General features: G+C 42.0%; 1 protein-coding gene across 1 annotated transcript in view; it reads right to left on the reverse strand.

The window, feature by feature from the left end:
- Positions 1 to 13,157: 13,157 nt before the first annotated feature.
- Positions 13,158 to 19,732, reverse strand: part of SLC35B4 (solute carrier family 35 member B4) — a 41,000-nt gene continuing 34,425 nt past the window's right edge. Inside the window, exon 10 of the mRNA XM_019959106.2 lies at positions 13,158 to 19,154. Coding sequence (XP_019814665.1) covers positions 18,908 to 19,154 — 247 coding nt within the window. The 3' untranslated portion in view covers positions 13,158 to 18,907. The remainder of the gene's footprint in view (positions 19,155 to 19,732) is intronic.

A 19,732-nucleotide genomic window follows, 5' to 3' on the forward strand; every position in this document is an offset into this window, starting at 1 on the left:
TTTGTGTTAAATTAATAGCCTTGAATAGTATAAGCATCTTGACAATCTTGATTCTTCCAAGAACATGGTACATCTTTCCATTTGTCTGTGTTGTCTTCTATTTCTTTCATCAATGTCTTATACAGAGTACAGGTGTTTTGTTTCCTTTGGTAGGCTTACTCCTAGGTATTTTATTCTTTGTGATGCAATGGTAAATGGGATTGTATCTTTCTCTTTCTGATCTTTCATTGCTGGTGTATAGAAATGCAACAGATTTCTGTGTATTAACTTTGTATCCTGCAATTCTACTGAATTCACTACTGAATTCACTGATGAGCTCTAGTAGTTCTGGTAGGGTTTTGGGCTTTTCCATGTATGGGAAATAGATGGGGAAACAGTGGAAACAGTGTCAGACTTTATTTTTCTGGGCTCCAAAATCACTACAGATGGTGACTGCGGCCATGAAATTAAAAGACGCTTACTCCTTGGAAGGAAAGTTATGACCAACCTAGATAGCATATTCAAAAGCAGAGACATTACTTTGCCAATAAAGGTCCGTCTAGTCAAGGCTATGGTTTTTCCTGTGGTCATGTATGGATGTGAGAGTTGGACTGTGAAGAAGGCTGAGCGCCGAAGAATTGATGCTTTTGAACTGTGGTGTTGGAGAAGACTCTTGAGAGTCCCTTGGACTGCAAGGAGATCCAACCAGTCCATTCTGAAGGAGATCAGCCCTGGGATTTCTTTGGAAGAAATGATGCTAAAGCTGAAAACTCCAGTACTTTGGCCACCTCATGTGACGAGTTGAGTCATTGGAAAAGACTCTGATGCTGGGAGGGATTGGGGGCAGGAGGAGAAGGGGACGACAGAGGATGAGATGGCTGGATGGCATCGCTGACTCGATGGACGTGAGTCTGAGTGAACTCCGGGAGTTGGTGATGGACAGGGAGGCCTGGCGTGCTGCGATTCATGGAGTCGCAAAGAGTTGGACACGACTGAGCGACTGATCTGATCGGATGTATAGTATCATGTCATTTGCCAACAGTGGCAGTTTTACTTCTACTTTTTCCCATTTGGGTTTCTTATATTTTTCTTTCCTGACTGCCGTGGCGATGACTTCCAAAACTATTTTGAATAAAAGTGGTGAGAATGGACATCCTTGTCTTATTTCTGATCTTAGAGGAAATGCTTTCTACTTTTCACCACTGAATATGATGTTATCTATAGGTTTGTCATTTATATGGCCTTTATGATATTGAGGTAGGTTCCTTCTATGCACATTTTCCAGAGACTATCATAAATGGGTCCATTCTGTCAAAAACTGAATTCTGTCACTAGCTTTTTCTGCATGTATTGAGATGATCACGTGATTTTTTCCCCCTGAATTTGTTGATGTGGTGTATCATTCTGATTGATTTGCGGGTATTGAAAAGATCTTCATCCCTGGGATAAATCCCTCTTGATCATGGTGTATGATCCTTTTGATGTAATGTTGGATTTGGATTGCTAGTATTGTGTTGAAGATTTTTGCCTCTAAGTTCATCAGTGATTTTGACTGTAACTTTCTTTTTCTGTTGTATTTTTCTCTAGTTTTGCTATCAGGATGATGGTGGCCTCACAGAATGAGTTTGGGAGTATTCCTTCCTCTGCAAGTCTTTGGAAAAGTTTCAGAAGGATAGGTGTTAACTCTTCTCTAAATATTTGCTAGAATTTGCTTGTGTAGCATCTGGTCCTGGACTTTCATATCTTGGGGGGTTTTTTTTGTTGTTATTTTTTCATTTTTTAAATTTATTTTTAATTGAAGTATAATTGCTTTACAATGTTGTATTAGTTTCTGCTATACAACAGTGTGAATCAGCTGTCAGTATATACATGTATATATATGCCCTCCCTCTTGAGCGCCCCCTCCCAATCCCGCCCCTCTGGGTCATCGCGGGGCACCAAGCACAGCTCCCTGTGCTATGCAGCAGTTTGCCACCAGCCATCTGCTTTACAGATGGTAGTGTATAAATGTCAGTGCTACTCTCTCCGTTTGTACCACCAGCTCCTTGTCCCGCTTGGGAGTTTTAAATGACAGTTTCAACTTCAGTACTTAATTAGTCTATTCATATTTTTTTCTATTTCTTCCTAATTCAGTCTTGAGAGATCATACCTTTCTAAGGATTTGTCCATTTCTTCTAGGTTGTCCATTTTATTGGCATATAGTTGTTAGTTTTTTGTAGTAGTCGCTTATGATCCTTTGTATGTCTGCGATGTCCACTAAAACTTACTCTTTTTCATTTCTAATCTTATTGATTTGAGCCCTCTTTTTTTTTTCTTGATGAGTCTAGCTAAAGGTTTATCAATTTTGTTTATCTTTTCAAAGAACCAGATTTTAGTTTCATTGATTTTTTTTCTATTGTTTTGTCTGTCTGTATTTCTGTCCTGATGTTTATAATTTCTTTACTCCTACTAACTTTAGGTTTTGTTTGTTCTTCTTACTGTAGTTGCTTTAAGTGTAAGGTTAGGTGTTTTATTTCAGACTTTTCTTGTTTCCTGAGGTTAGACTCTTTGCTGTAAACTTCCCTCTTAGAACTGCTTTGCTGAATCTCATAGGTTTTGGATTATCATGCTTTCATTTTCATTTGTATCTATGTATTTTTTTATTTCCTCTGATTTCTTCAGTGATCCATTGGTTATTTAGTAGCAGCACATTCTTTAGCCTACGTGTATTTGTTTTTTGCAGTGTTTTTTTTTTTTTTTCTTATAATTGATTTCTAATCTCAGAATTGTTGTTAGAAAAAATGCTTGGTAGGATTTCAATTTTCTTAAATTTACTCAGGCTGGCTTTGTGGCACAGCATGTGACCAATCCTGCAGAATGTTCCATGTGAATTTGAACAGAATGTGTATTCTGCTGCTTTTGAATGGAATGCTCTATAAATATCAATTAAGGTCATTGAAGGCCTGTGTTTTCTTATTTATTTTCTGCCTTATCTGTCAATTGGTTTAATTGGGGTGTTAAAGTCTCCATTATTGTGTTACTCTTGATTTCCTCTTTTATGGTTGTTAGTATTTGTTAGTATATTGAGGTGCTCCTACGTTGGGTGCATAAATATTTATAATTGTTATATTTTCTTCTTGGATCAAGCGCTTGATCATTACTTAGTACCCTTCATTGCCTCTTGTAACATTCTTTAGTCTGTTTTGTCTGATATGAGTATTGCTACTCCAGCTCTCTTTTGATTTCCATTTGCATGGAATACCTTTTGCCATCCCCACACTTTCAGTCTGTACATGGCCCCAGATCTGAAATAAGTAGCTTATAGACAGCATATATTGACAGATCTTGCTTCTGTATCCATTCAGCCAGTCTGTCTTTTGGTTGGAACATTTAATCTGCTTGTGTTCAAGGTAATTATCAATGCGTGCCAAGTCACTTTGGTGGTGTCCAACTCTTTGTGACCCTATGTACTGTAGCCTGCCAGGCTCCTCTGTCCATGGGATTTTCCAAGCAAGAATACTGGAGTGAGTTGCCATTTCCTTCTCCAGGTGATCTTCCCAACCCAGGGATTGAACCTGCATCTCTTACATCTCTGGCATTGGCAGCCAGATTCTTTACTACCAGCACCACTTGGAAATACATGTGTTCTTTCTGCCATTTTGTTAATTGTTTTGGATTTGTTTTGTTAGGTCTTTTTTTCTCCCCCTTCCTCTCTGTTCTCTTGTGATTTGATGACTAACTTTATTGTTGTGTTTGGATTCCTTTTTTGTGTGTCTATCGCAGATTTTCAGTTTGTGGTTACCATGAGGTTTTGATACAGCAGTCTATAAAAACAAGAATATTTTGTCTTACTTTTTTCATTTCAAATGCATTTCCAATATCCTGCACTATCCTCTTCTTACAATTGCTAGTTTTAATATCATATTGGTATGTGGATTATTTCCTACCTTTACTGTATGTTTGCATTTAACAGTGAAGTTTTCCATTCGTAATTTTCTTGTTTCTGTTTGTGACCTTTTCTTTTCCATCAGAAGTTCCTTTAGCATTTGTGGAAAGCTGGTCTGGTGGTGGTGAATTCTCTTAGCTTTTGCTTGGCTGTGAAGTTTTTGATTTCTCTGTTGAATCTGAATGAGAGCCTTTCTGGGTAGAGTATTCTTGGTTAGAGGTTCTTCCCTTTCATCACTTTAAATATATCATGCCACTCCCTTCCAGCCTGCAGAGTTTCTGCTAAAATAATAGCTGATAACATAAGGGATTTCCCTTGTATGCTGCTTTTCCCCTGTTGCTTTATATATATTTGTCATATATATAAATTTATCTTTAATTTTGGTCAATTTGATCACTATGGCATGTTCCTTCTTGGGTTCATTTTGCCTGGGATTCTTCTTGCTTCCTGGACTTGCTTCTTTTCCTTTCCCATATTAGGGACGTTTTCAGCTGTTATCTCTTCAAATATTTTCTCAGGTCCTTTCTCTCTCTCTCTCCTCCTCCTGGGACCCCTATAATGCAAATGTTGGTGTATTTAATGTAGTCCCAGAGGTCTGTTAAACTGTCCTCATTTCTTTCATTCTTTTTTCTTGATTCTGCTCTGTGACAGCAATCCCCCCCATTGTGTCTTGCAGCTCACTTATTCATTCTTCTGCCTCATGTATTCTGCTCTTGATTCCTTCTAGTTAACTTTTCATCTCAGGTATTGTACTATTCATCTGCTTGTTTGTTCTTTAGATCTTCTAGCTCTGTGTTAAACATTTCTTGTGTCTTCTTAGTGTGTACCTCCATTCTTTTTCCAAGGTTTGGCTCATCTTTAGTATCATTACTCTGAATTCTTTTTTGGGGTAGAATGCCTGCCTCCACTTCACTTAGTTGTTCTTTGTCAGTGTTACTTGTTTATTTGTCTGGGAAAAGTTCCTCTGCCATCTCATTTTGTCTGATTTTCTGTGATTGCAATTTCTGTTCTGCAGGGCTGTAGTCCTTCTTGCTTGTGCTGTGTGTCCCCTGGTTGATGAGGCTGGGCCAAGAGGCTTGTGCAGACGTCCTGGTAGGTGGTTTCCTTTCCTCTGGTGGGTCTTGTCCCTCTGCTGGGCAGGGCCATGTCAAGGGATCTGTTTAGCAGGCTGCTTAGGCTCCAGGCAGATAGACTGCTGTTGGTTTTGTGGCCTGAGGCATCCCAGCATTAGAACTATAGGCTGTTGGGTTGGGCCAGGTCTTGGTGAGAAAATAGTACTTTGCAGGCAGACTTAACCAGTGAACACTTTACACAACTACCACCACCAATGTCCTTGTGTCTGCAGTTAGCCTCAGCTGCTCCTTGCAGGACACTCTTCAATACCAGCATGTAGGTCTGACCCAGGATCCTACGAGGTCATTGTTTTTCCCCTGGGTCCTAAGGTACACCCTCCAAGAATCGAGTTTATTTCCCTTCATCTTGTGGAATTCCTGCAGTGAAACTCCACTGGCCTTCAAAGCCAGATGCTCTGATGGCTCCTCCCCATGCCAGACCCCCAGGCTGGTGACCCTGATGTGGGGTTTAGAACTTTCACTCCTATGGTAGAACCTCTGCAATATAATTATTTTTTCAGTCTGTGGGTAGACCACCTAGCAGCTATGGGTGATATTATTGCGACTGCAATAAATTGATTTTATTGTGATTGTGTCCCTCCTATTGTCTCACTGAGGCTTCCTCTCTGTTTGTGGACGCAGGGTATTGTTTTTGGTAGGTTTCAGTGTTTTTTTTTGTAGCTGTTGATAGTTTTCCAGCAGTTAGTTCTGTTTTTGGTGTTTTCATGAGAGGAGGTGAGCATACATCATTCTATTACACCATTTTCTCTCCCCTATCTGTGCTGTGATTCTTAGAGAGAAACTTTAATTATGCTATATTTAGTGTTAACCTGTTCTTTTCCTTTAGTGTTGTGTACCTAAGGGCCACTGAATAACATAATTAAAAATAGACTAGGGAAAAGGCTCAACATGGCAGAGTAGAAAGACCCTGAGCTCACCTCCTCTTATGGTTGCACTAAAAATTAAAACAATTTACAGAACAACTATCAGTGTTAAAGATTGGAACCTACCAAAAAAGATCTTCCACAATTAAAGAAATAAAGAAGGAATAACACTGAGATATGTAGGAGGAGTGGAGTTATCGTAAAGTCAAGACCCATACCCCTGAGTAGGGAGTCCACAAGTGGGAGAATAATTAGAATCGCAAAGGTTCTCCCCAAGGAGCAAGGGATGTAATTCCCATATAGGGCTCCACACTCTGGGGGTCCTGCCCTGGGAAGATGAGACCCCAGCACATTTAGCTCTGAAGGCCACTGGGGCTTACTTTCAGGAGACCCAATGGCTTGTGGGAAATAGACACTTCACTTTGAAAGGGCACACAAAAATCTCACATGCTAAGGTAGGCACTGAGAGAGGGCATCAGAGGGCAGACAGACTGAAACCACAATCACAGAAAACTAACCAATCTAATCACATGGACCACAGCCTTGTCTAACTCAATGAAACTAAGCCATGCCATGTAGGGCCACCCAAGACGGACGGGTCATGGTGGAGGGTTCTGACAAAACGTGGTCCACTGGAGAAGGGCATGGTAAACCACTTCAGTATTCTTGCCTTGAGAATCCCATGAACAGTATGGAAAGGCAAAAAGATAGGACACTGAAAGATGAACTCCCTAGGTCAGTAGGTGCTCAATATGCTACTGGAGATCAGTGGAGAAATAACTCCAGAAGGAATGAAGAGATGGGCCAAAGCAAAACAACACCCAGTTGTGGATGTGACTGGTGATAGAAGCAAGGTCCGATGCTATAAAGAGCAATACTGCATAGGAACCTGGAATGTCAGGTCCATGAATCAAGGCAAACAGAAGTGGTCAAACAGGAAATGGTGAGAGTGAACGTTGACATTTTAGGAATCAGCGAACTAAAATGGACTGGAATGGGTGAATTTAGCTCAGATGACCATTATATCTACTACTATGGGCAAGAATCCCTTAGAAGAAAAGGAGTAGCCATCATAGTCAACAAAAGAGTCCAAAATGCAGTACTTGGATGCAATCTCAAAAAAAATGCCAGAATGATCTCTGTTCATTTCCAAGGCAAACCATTCAATATCATGGTAATCCAAGTCTATGCTCCAAGCAGTAATGCTGAAGAAGCTGAAGTTGAATGGTTCTATGAGGAACTACAAGACCTTTTAGAACTAACACCCAAAAAAGATGTCTTTTTCATTATAGGGGACTGGAATGCAAAAGTAGGAAGTCAAGAAACACTTGGAGTAATAGGCAAATTTGGCCGTAGAGTACAAAATGAAGCAGGGCAAAGGTTAACAAAGTTTTGCCAAGAGAATGTGCTGGTCATAGCACACACCCTCTTCCAACAACATAAGAGAAGACTCTACACATGGACATCACCAGATGGCCAACACCAAAATCAGATTGATTATATTCTTTGCAGACAAAGATGGAGAAGCTCTATACAGTCAGCAAAAACAAGACTGGGAGCTGACTGTGGCTCTGATCATGAACTTCTTATTGCAAACTTCAGACTTAAATTGAAGAAAGTAGGGAAAACCACTAGACCATTCAGGTATGACCTAGATCAAATCCCTTATGAATATACACTGGAAGTGAGAAACAGATTTAAGGGACTAGATCTGATACACTGCCTAATGAACTATGGACAGAGGTTCGTGACATTGTACAGGAGACAGGGATCAAGACCATCCCCAAGAAAAAGAAAAACAAAAAAGGAAAATGGCTGTCTGAGGAGGCCTTACAAATAGCTGTGAAAAGAAGAGAAGTGAAAAGCAAAGGAGAAAAGGAAAGATATAAGCATCTGAATGCAGAGTTCCAAAGAATAGCAAGGAGAGATAGGAAAGCTTTCCTCAGTGATCAGTGCAAAGAAATAGAGGAAAACAATAGAATGGGAAAGACTAGAGATATTTTCAAGAAAATTAGAGATACGAAGGGAACATGTCAGGCAAAGATGGGTTCCATAAAGGAAAGAAATGGTATGGACCTAACAGAAGCAGAAGATATTAAGAAGAGGTGACAGGAATACACAGAAAATCTATACTAAAAAGATCTTCATGACCCAGATAATCATAATGGTGTGATCACTCACCTAGAGTCAGACATCCTGGAATGTGAGTCAAGTGGGCCTTAGGAAGCATCACAAAGAAAGCTAGTGGAGGTGATGGAATTCCAGTTGAGCTATTTCAAATCCTAAAAGATGATGCTGTGAATGTGCTGCACTCAATATGAAGCAAATTTGGAAAAATCAGCAGTGGCCACAGGACTGGAAAAGGTCAGTTTTCATTTCAATCCCAAAGAAAGGCAATGCCAAAGAATGCTCAAACTACTGCACAATTGCACTCATCTCACACGCTAGTAATGGTCAAAATTCTCCAAGCCAGGCTTCAGCAATATGTGAACCATGAACTTCCTGATGTTCAAGCTGATTTTAGAAAGGGCAGAGGAACCAGAGATCAAATTGCCAACATCTGCTGGATCATCAAAAAAGCGAGAGAGTTCCAGAAATACATCTATTTCTGCTTTATTGATTATGCCAAAACCTGTGTGGATCACCACAAACCGTGGAAAATTCTGAAAGAGATGGGAATACCAGACCACCTTACCTGCCTCCTGAGAAATCTGTATGCAGGTCAGGAAGCAAGAGTTAGAACTGGGCATGGAACAACAAACTGGTTCCAAATAGGAAAAGGAGTATGTCAAGGCTGTATGTTGTCACCCTGTTTATTTAACTTATATGCAGAGTACGTCATGAGAAACACTGGGCTGGATGAAGCACAAGCTGGAATCAAGATTGCCGGGAGAAATATCAACTTCAGATATGCAGATACCACCACCCTTAAGGCAGAAAGCGAAGAACTAAAGAGCCTCTTGATGAAAGTGAAAGAGGAGAGTTAAAAAGTTGGCTTAAAGCTCAACATTCAGGAAACTAAGATCATGGCATCCAGTCCCATCACTTCATGGCAAATAGATGGGGAACAGTGGCTGACTTTATTTTTGGGGGGCTCCAAAATCACTGCAGATGGTGACTGCAGCCACGATATTAAAAGACGCTTACTCCTTGGAAGGAAAGTTATGACCAACCTAGACAGCATATTAAAGGTCTAGTCAAAGCTATGGTTTTTCCAGTAGTCATGTATGGATGTGAGAGTTGGACTATAAAGAAAGCTGAGCACCGAAGAATTGATACTTTTGAACTGTGATGTTGGAGAAGACTCTTTTGAGAGTCCCTTGGACTGCAAAGAGATTCAACCAGTCCATCCTAAAGACCAGTCATGAGTGTTCATTGGAGGGACTGATGCTGAAGCTGAAACTCCAATACTTTGGCCACCTGATGCGAAGAGCTGACTCATTTGAAAAGACCCTGATGCTGAGAAAGATTGAAGGCGGGAGGAGAAGGGGATGACAGAGGATGAGATGGCTGGATGGCATCACCGAGTCAATGGACATGAGTTTGAGTAAACTGCAGGAGCTGATGATGGACAGGGAGGCTTGGCGTGCTGCAGTCCATGAGGTCACAAAGATTTGGACATGCTGAGCAACTGAACTGAACTGACCCAGAGCAGCAGCAGTAATTTGAAAGGGGCAGACGTAGCTGCTGATCTTGGAAGTCTCTTAGAGAAGCAGGAGGCGACTGGAGTTCACCTTGGGGACAGAGACTGGTGGCAGTCATTTTGGTGAGTTCTTTCTACCATGTGGACACTGGCGCTGGCAGCCACCATTTTGGAATCCTCCCTCTAGCTTATGAGCCTCAGGATCTAACCTCAGTGCCACCTACCAACCTGTAGGCACAAGATCTGGGATACTTCAGGCCAGCAACTACCTGGGCAGGGACACAGCCCTGCCCACTAGAAGGCCCAGGACCCGCTGCCACACACAAGGGCTCAGGTGCTAGATTCAGAACTGCCTGAGCTCTGGCCTTGGCCTCACCCACCAGCAAACCTCCTCTACTGTCAGGACCAGCTTCATCTACTAACGGGGCAAAAGTTCTGAGACCTGCTAGGCCATGGCCCCACCTACCAGCAGGTCAAGCTCTAGGACACCCAAAACCCTGTAGCCAGACTTCAGGACCTAGCTTTGTTCATCAGTAGGCTGGAACTAGCCCCAGGACATGACTTCACACCAGTGGGTGGGCACCAGTCCTAAGATCTCCTCCTGGAACCCAAATCCACTCACCAGAATACCAGCATTAGCCCTGGGGCTCTCAGGGGTTTCAGGGCTTCCCTGATAGCTCAGTTGGTAAAGAATCCACTGCAATGTAGAAGACCCCGCTTCGATTCCTGGGTTGTGAAGATCTGCTGGAGAAGGGATAGGCTACCCACTCCAGTATTCTTGGGGTTTCCCTTGTGGCTCAGCTGGTAAAGAAACTTCCCACAATGCGGGAGACCCCAGTTCAATCCCTGGGTTGGGAAGATCTTCTGGAGAATGGAAAGGCTACCCACTCCAGTATTCTTGCCTGGAGAACTCCATGGACTGTATAGTCCATGGGGTCACAAAGAGTCAGACACAACTGAGTGACTTTCACTTTGTCAGGGATCTCACAGGCAGGTGCATCATGACCTGGCCCTGCCAGCCAGTGGCTAGAAGCCTCCACCACATGAGGAAGGGCCTGGAAACCAGAGTGGGATCAAGCCATGCCTACCAGACTTCTCACAGTAGTCAGCTCACTATACAAGAAGGATCCATACACCCCTCAGATGGGGCATCACTACAGCATAAAGCTCTGGTGACCAAAGAGCACTGTGCTGCGCAGACTCATAAGAAGTCTCCTATGAAAGGCCACTTCTCCAAGGTTGGGAAACATAACCAGCCTGCCACATACAGTAAAATAAAAACGGCAAGTCAGGCAAAATGAGGTGACAGAAGAACATGTTCCAAATAAAGGAATAAGATAGAAAAAACCCAGAAGAAGTGAATTAGAGGTAAGCAATGTACCTGAAAAAGAGTTTAGGAGTCAAAGATAAAGATCTTGAGAATAATGAGTGAAAAGTTTTGAGTTGTTAACAGAGTTAGAAAATATACAAAACAAACTAGATGAAGAATAAGTGAAATGAAAAATACACTAGGAATACAGAAAGAATAAACAGAGGACTAAATGATACAGAGGAATGAATCAGTGAGCTGCAAGACAGAGTAGTGGAAATAACTGGAGGTGAACAGCAAAAAGAATAAGAAGAAACGACTGTTTAAGAGACCTCTGGGAAAACATCAAGCATACTAATATTTGCATTATAGAGCTCTCAGAAGGAGAGAGAGAGAATAGGCAGAGAACATATTCAAAGCAATAATAGCTAAAAATACTCCTAACCTACAAAACAGATATCCAGGTCCAAGGAGCATGGAGAGTTGCAAACCAGATCAACTCCAAGAGGACCACATCAAGACACACTATAAGTAAAATGGCAAAAAATTAAAGAGAATATTAAAGAGTGGTAAGGGAAAAGCCACAGGTTACCTACAAGGGAATTCCCATAAGGCGATCAGCTGACTTTTCAGCACAAACTCTGTAGGCCAGAAGGGAGTGGTATGATATATCTAAAGAGACGAAAGGGAATAATAACCTACAACCAAGAATACTCTTGACAAAGCTCTCATTCAGATTTGATGCAAAGGTCAAAAGTTTTACAGATAAGCAAAAAACTAGGAGTCCGGCACCACCAAATCAGCTGTTTAATAGACATGTTGAAGGGACTTCTCTAAGCAAAGGCAACATGAAAGGGAAAAGCTCATTGGTAAAGGCAAAAAAAAATACAGTAAAGGTAGAAAGTCAACCATATATGAAGCTAGTAGGAAAGTTAAAAGACAAAAGTAGTAAAATATATCCATAATAAGGAATTAAGGGATATGCAAAACAGATATAAAATATAATGTAAAAAACTAATTATGAGGGGAAGAGAGTAAAATGCAGTGTTATTAAAATGTTTAAGGAGTCAGCAATTTAATCATATGTATGTGTGTATACATATATGTGTGTGTACACGTGCACATATATAGATTCAGATACCTTATGGTAACCACAAACCAAAAATCTGTAGTACATGCACAGAGGAATTCAAACATAAAACACTAAAAAAGAACTACCGAAGTACATACAATGTAAATTGTTGCAGCCACTGTGGAAAACAGTATAGAGGTTCTTTCCTCAAAAAACTAAAGATATTGACAGAACTACCATATGATCCAGTAATTTCACTCCTGGGTATATATATCCAAAGAAAACGAAAACATTAATATACACATACCTCAATGTTCACAGCAGCATTATTTACAATAGCCAAGACTTTGAAGCAACCTAAATGTCCATCAACTGATGAATAAAGATATGTATAAATACAACAGAACAGTAGTCAGCCAAAGCAAAGAACAAAATTTTGCTATTTGCAACAACATGGATGGACTCGGAGGGTTAAATTTGCTTAGTGAAATTTAAAGTCAGAGAAAGACAAATACTGTATGTTACTATTTTTATATATTATCTAAAAAATAAAACTAGTGAATATAACGAAAAAGTAACAGACTCACAGATATAGAGAACTAGTGGTTTCCAGTGGGGAGAGGGAAGCAGGGAGGGGCGTGATAGAGGTAGGGGATGAAGAGATACAGAGTTCTATGTGTAAAATAAATAAGCTACAAGGATATTGCTTACAGCACAGGGAATATAGCCAGTATTTTATAATAACTATAAATGGAGTATAATCTATAAAACTTGAGTCACCAGGTTGTACACTGAAACCAGTATTATTGTAAATCAACAATACTGCAATAAAAAAGAAAAAAAAGACTGAGTATAGTAAACTGCTTTGAAAGCTGCTTCCACATTAAGATTCATTTAAAAGTAACAGATGGAAGAGGAAGAGAGCTGGCCATTGCAATGTTACAAAAATCAATGTGTTTCTATTAAGGCAAAGAGGTTTTGAGAGATTTGCTACAGAAACTTACTGCCACGAACCTCTAAAACCTCCCAAAGTAAGCCAAGACTCTTTAAATTTCTGAAGTGGAAACTGACCTGTAGCCGGGGAAGTGGTTTGTGATTGACCCAGCTGCCAGGCAGCAGAAGACAGGTTGCTTACGACTGTGATAAAATGTCCCACCACTGTACAAGGCAAACACTGCGGAGCTTTTGAAACAGCACCCAAGCACTTGAAAGGTAATGGTGATTGGAAACACCTGCAAGATATTTATCACTTTTATTAAGAAACAATGATTGTACAATTCAAGATTAAAAACCAGGTGTCTGATGAGTTGTTTCAGAAGGCAGAAATTTGCTCTTTATAAGAAATCATGGTAAAAAGACTCATTCAGTTTGTTTGGCAAAAACATTTTATTCACAAAATCTCCCTTTTCTCCGTAACTCTCTGCTCAAATAACTCAGAAGGCTGGAAGCTGACATTTGATATTTACACAGCTCAAAATCTGGATACTCACTAATGTCTTAGCTGTTCTACATACTCTACTACTGTCTAGCCACCGCCCCCCACCCCCCGCCGCCATCTTTGTTCTTAAATCACAATATGAATGAAGAGCTCAGAGGCTGGATAAATCAAATCCCCATCATCCTTCCCCAGCCCCATGCCACATAATCTGTTAGAAAATCCTACTTTAAAAATCATCCTCTTTTTGGGGAGGATGATGCCATTCTCTGGAATGAAAGCAACTAGCACAGAAATGACTTGTGATTGCAAGTGACACACAAAGAACACTTTTATCACGTCGGGGAATAATTACTGCTTCTCCTGGTTCACGGGAGTCTTCTTTACATCTCAAAAGCTATAAATAATTCAATGTGCCAAAGAACCATTACAACGTTTACTTTAAAAAGTATGAGTCTTACAAATGGAGACCAAGCTTTCCTCCCCCCAACCCACCTATCTCTGGTACCCTTGCAGCTTGCCTTACTTGATTGAAATTGAGGGCGTTTGGTAGAACGCTGAGTGACTTAAGTAGGTAAATCTCCACGTGATTCTGAGGAGACAAAAGACAATGAGCTTAAGGCATCAGCCAATGCAAACCCAGTATACCAGCTTTGGAGATGTAGGGGACACCCCAAGCAGCCTACTTCAGAAACTTTTAAGCATCTTTAATGGTACCCTGAGGGCCTCTGCTTGCGCTGAGCATCAAATGATGCAAGGTGCTAAATATGTAATGCTCTGCCCTCCTCCCACTGGCACCTGGACAGCAGAAAGCAGCATCTGCACAACTCCTGGCGTGCACCCTCCCTTCCTTAGAATCTCAGGAATGTTGTCTTATTTGCTTTCTTGCTGACCTACTGATGAAGGGTGGGAAGGGGTATCAAGAACCATTAGAAGCTTTCTCAGAAACTCGAGGGAGTAAGAGATCTTGGCGAGGATTTATGCATTCATGGGATGCAAGTCAGATCCTGGTCCCTCCCTCCTCTGCAGTGCCCACTGTAAGGAAGGCGCCAGAGAGCACACACAGCTATAGTGTCTCCCAGCCCAGCCTGCTACACACCACATGGATGCTAATGCTTATTATTAATTTTACTGTTTATATTCATTTCCAAAGGTCACACATCTAATAAAAATGGATTTTATCTATATTGACAGTTCTTCCACCCTAAGACTGAACTCTCATAGGTAACTTCCATGAACATTTTTCAGGATAAAACTATTGAGACCAAAATGCTCATAGTTCTAGCCAAAGAGAAACAGACCACAGCAAATGTAGGGTCTTGATTTCCCATCTCCATGTTAGGGTGCCTTTCACCATGCATTTGTGGAGATGCTCAGGTCTTTGCTACATCGGCTTGTGTGCTAGCCCACCAGTAAGTGTGTCCCCCAGCCCAGAACTAATTCACTGGTTTATAATTACTCCTGACCTAATGCGGCCCACCTCCCCTCACCATAGACATTTGGCACTGCAACGGAAGTCAGCTAGAGGTAGGGTAAAAAGAGCAAAAGATGAAAACTACTGCTTCCCAAATACAGACAAGAATGTGGTAGGACTGATAGGATTCTCCACCCCACTTTGAGCTGTAACGGTATATAAACATTTGTACTTTAACCGTTCTTGTTCTTACTCGTCTACATATACATTCGCTCTGCCCAATATTTGCATCTGTATATATACACACCCCTAGTATCAGTGCTTAAAACCATGTATAACAAATACATGCTACACAGATATGTATATCCTATAAAAATCCACAAAAGACACCTAGAGGCCCCAAAGAATAGAGGCATAAATAGATACAACATTATACGTGTCGCTCAGCAGAAAACTACGCGAGTAACCAGAGGCTGCTGAAGAAACTGGAGGTAGGGGTTAGGATGTGAAACAAAAAATATGCAGAAGGGAGGAAAGGTGCTCAGGGAATGACACAAGCTATTATCATCCTTACAAAACACCAGGTAATCTTCCCAGAAGAATGGAAGGAGTTTGGTGAGCTTGGCAGAGATCAACTCAGCTTCTGTGTTTTTCTTCACAGGATGCAATGACCAAATTTCAGGTACTGTATTCATTTTGGGTAACTATGCAGAAAGAAGGAAAATACTATCTAGACTGTGTCCAAATACTTCAGAACTTGACAGAAACTTATTAAATGGATTAATGGTTTCAGCTGGATGAAAAAGAAAGTAAAAGATCAAAAATAAATTCCTAACAAAATAAAAAAGCATTTATAATACAACAATGGAACTGTGGTAAAGGATATGCAGACATTAAATGCAATAACTCAAATATCACCAATTTTCTCCTTTTGCCTCATTTATGACCCTGGTCAAGCTATGAAGTGAGTTCACAGGTACATTCACACACACAAAACTTGTGTTTTCTAGCTAGTCATTTGCTATTTGATCTTTGCTCTAAGGGTAGAGTTCTGGATGCCTTAAACATCAATCTCTTTTGTAAACAAACCATACCCTCTCTCTCTGGGGCACAAAATTACATGGTCTTGATCCACAGAAAGAGGAGAGGCATTTAACAGACATTTCTTCTCCAGTTACAGATGAGCCAGATCCTCTATAAAATGGTTTATTTGCCCTTTTAACAGGGATTGAAATCAAGTTCAACCAGGATTGAAAAAACAGTTAACCAAGGAGGGGAATAAACTGTTTTTCAGTTCAGTTCAATTGCGAACGACTCTTTGCGACCCCATGAATCACAGCACGCCAGGCCTCCCTGTCCATCACCAACTCCCAGAGTTCACCCTGACTCACGTCCATCAAGTCAGCAATGCCATCCAGCCATCTCATCCTCTGTCGTCCCCTTCTCCTCCTGCCCCCAATCCCTCCCAGTATCAGAGTCTTTTCCAATGAGTCCACTCTTCGCATGAGGTGGCCAAAGTACTGGAGTTTCAGCTTTAGCATCATTCCTTCCAAAGAAGTCCCAGGGCTGATCTCCTTCAAAATGGACTGGTTGGATCTCCTTACAGTCCAAGGGACTCTAAAGAGTCTTCTCCAACATCACAGTTCAAAAGCATCAATTCTTGGGCGCTCAGCTTTCTTCACAATCCAACTCTCACATCCATACATGACCACAGGAAAAACCATAGCCTTGACTAGACGGACCTTTGTTGGCAAAGTAATGTCTCTGCTTTTCAATATGCTATCTAGGTTGGTCATACCTTTCCTTCCAAAGAGTAAGCGTCTTTTAATTTCATGGCTGCAGTCACCATCTGCAGTGATTTTGGAGCCCAAAAAAATAAAGTCTGACACTGTTTCCACTGTTTCCCCATCTATTTCCCATGAACTAGGATCTATTAGATTTATTTCCTTATATGCAACTACTGGAAAGAAAAACCAATTCCCAGGGCATTATGTTCTTACATGCACTCATTTCATTGAGTGAGTGCCCTAAGCTCCTCCTATGAATAAGACCAGCAGAAGTGTTTAGACTGAGAAACACACGCTCCATAAGCCAAAACCTAAAACCTCAGGAACCCAGTTAAATGCTGTCTGTGTACATTAACACTGTTTCAGTTACTAAAAATTGTAATATTTCCCATCCACATAAAAAAAAAAAGTTATACTATTTCATATAAAGCTCTATAGTTATCCTGTCAAGACTCCAGACATGTAGCAATCAAACAGCCCCTGGGGACAGGTTCTTTTATTATACAGTAAGAAAAGTAGCTTTTGTTCTTAAGAGGCTATTTAATACATGGTATTTATAGCACCACCAGTCTGAGAAACTCTACACAGTTCAAAGAAATTAAATACCTTTTGAGGCCATGAACAAATTCACACTTAATTCAGCATCTTTCAGTATAGACTCTCACTGGCACAGCACAGATGTCAATGTCCAGAACAACAAATCAATCTGAAAACCCTGGGACTTAGATGGAGAAACAGTATCCATACCGTATGTAACAAAAAACCCGAGGCAGCTTAACTGACTTCCCCCAAAGTGACCCAGGGTTTCTAGGACACTCATCTTAGGTCCCATCAGAGAACAGCTCCTGATAGTGGAATAAACACATCATACCCTGGGTGAGCCCAGGAGACCTGGATAGCCACTTCTCTATTTAAGAACACAATCTGTGCCCAGCACAGAAGGAGAGGCCTCTATGTGCAAAAAGAGACAGGCTGGTAAGTCTGATGGACCCCCCCCCAAAGCACATCCGTGGTGAGGCGATGCAGGTCAGGGCTGTTGAAGGATGAGGAAATAGAACACTGATTTTCATGTTCTCCTCTCACCAGTGATCACAAACTACACAAGAGCATACCCACCCCCTACACACACCACCCTAACGCTGTTGTTCTTTCTCAAGATTATCCCATGGGAGGAAACCAGACCTTTGAAACAATTAGCAAAAGGGCGGGGGGGGGGGGGGGGGGGCGGCAGGTTTCTACATATAAAAAAACACACTCACCCCCAAACCGGGCAAGAACATTAAGACGCCTTGTTTAAAAAAAGAAAAACCTATTTCAGTTGTAGTTTGGCCTGATACACCACACCCACACGTACTGAATATATTGGTTTACCCATTAGCCTGACTGGTCATAACTCTGAAAAGAGTTGCCAGGCAGAGATGAACCTGATTAAGCAGCATTTCAAAGACTTAACCTCTCTTCCATGTGGAACCTGCCCTGAATGCCTGGCTGGGTGTAGAGGCGGGAGAGCCCGAGGCTCTCCGAGTGCCCTCTTGGCCAGTTTCTCCTGTGTCCTCCTGGCATCACCATCTAACCTTGAGGCTAAATGACTCAGACAACTGAGAGAAGACAGAGTAAAAGTCTCTCCTTCCCAATTCATACACAACTTCTCTTTAACACTGTGCCAGAGAACTGCTGCAGTTTGTTCTAAGTACAGAAAGCAAAAGGTATGAAAGCACATAACTGTTGCATAGAGGGGGAAAAAAGGAAAAATGTGGGAGAGGATCCCCACCAGTCTTGCCCCAGTGTCCCCAGGGCACACAGCGACACCCGCTTCTTTCCCAACCTTGGGGAGAAAACCCAGCCCCACCATCTCCAGAACCTCCGTTCTCGCGGCCATTCAGTTGTTCCTGGTGAGGGTGCCTGGAGCGTCAGACTGAAAAGTGCAGCCGAGGGTGGCAGGGTGATGGAGTAAGGGGACGAGGCCCCAGGAGGAGGATGGCTGTTACAGAAGAGAATCATCAGAACAGGGAGAATCTTGTCTGAGACCATAGATATAAAACTAATAGCTCTGGGGACTCAGAATTCAGTAAGCCAGTACAGTGCTAAATACAGTGTTTGGTAAACAAAACAGATAACAAATGAACAGGGCTACCCGATAGTGGAGAACCGTTCTCTTCTCTACTTCAGGGTAGAGGGGCTTCTCCTCAGGGTCCACAAATGTGGGTCTGCAGAGCCATGAGAAATCTGAGAAGTCCCTCCCTCTGAGGATTCCCTGGTACACGGCTGGTAATTCAGCATTAACCAAGGTGAATTGGTGGCCAGGCCCCAGCCCATTAGCCTCTGGTCTCTCTACTGCAGGCCGGCCTCAGTTCTTCTTCTCCTCCTTCTGAGGCTGGCCTTTGGTGGCCCCCAGGTTGTTCCACACCTCTGTGTACATGAGAGTCCCAATGAAGACAAATAAGGTGCCCAGCCAGTGCCACAGGGTGAAAGGGTTCTGGAAGTACAAGATGGAAAAGATGAGGCTGACGAACTTGCGCAGCGTCACGACGAGGGTGACGGTGAGGGAGGCGCATTCTGTGGTGAGAATGAAGACGCCCCGGATGCACACGTACCTGGAGGAGCGGGGTTAAGGCAGTTTTCTGTAAACAACCCAGAGATTAGCAGGAGAACCTTCTGGCAAGGTCTGTAGCTTCAATGTTCATATTCCAGGAACCAGAAAACAGGGTATCGGCCACGGCTGCCCTGAGGCTCCTCCTTGATAGAATACCCTGCAGAATTACTGTCCTGCCACACCATTTATGGATCCTAACTTGAAGCTGCCTGAAAACTTCCTATGATAGTCGTTTCAGATTTTTTTTGGATTCTTCCTATAGTTTACAGTGAAGGTCACCTCCCAAGTAATGACAGAAGGTAACACTGTCAGTAAAGCTGATGACATCTCCAAAAAGGAACTCTGTAGGGCAAGCATATGAGGTGGCTTCAGAGGAATGAGATCAACTACAATCTGTTCCACTGTTTCAAAGGCTCAAGGGTTTTTCTAATGGGCGTAAGGTGGTTCAGAGGGCTTTCTTTGTGGCTCAGCTGGTAAAGAATCCGCCTGCAATGTGGGAGACCTGCGTTTGATCCCTGAGTTGGGAAGATCCCCTGGAGAAGGGAAAGGCTACCCATTCCAGTATTTTGGCCTGGAGAA

Source organism: Bos indicus, chromosome 4 (genome assembly GCF_029378745.1).
Source record: "Bos indicus isolate NIAB-ARS_2022 breed Sahiwal x Tharparkar chromosome 4, NIAB-ARS_B.indTharparkar_mat_pri_1.0, whole genome shotgun sequence".
Taxonomy (NCBI): Eukaryota; Metazoa; Chordata; class Mammalia; order Artiodactyla; family Bovidae; genus Bos; species Bos indicus.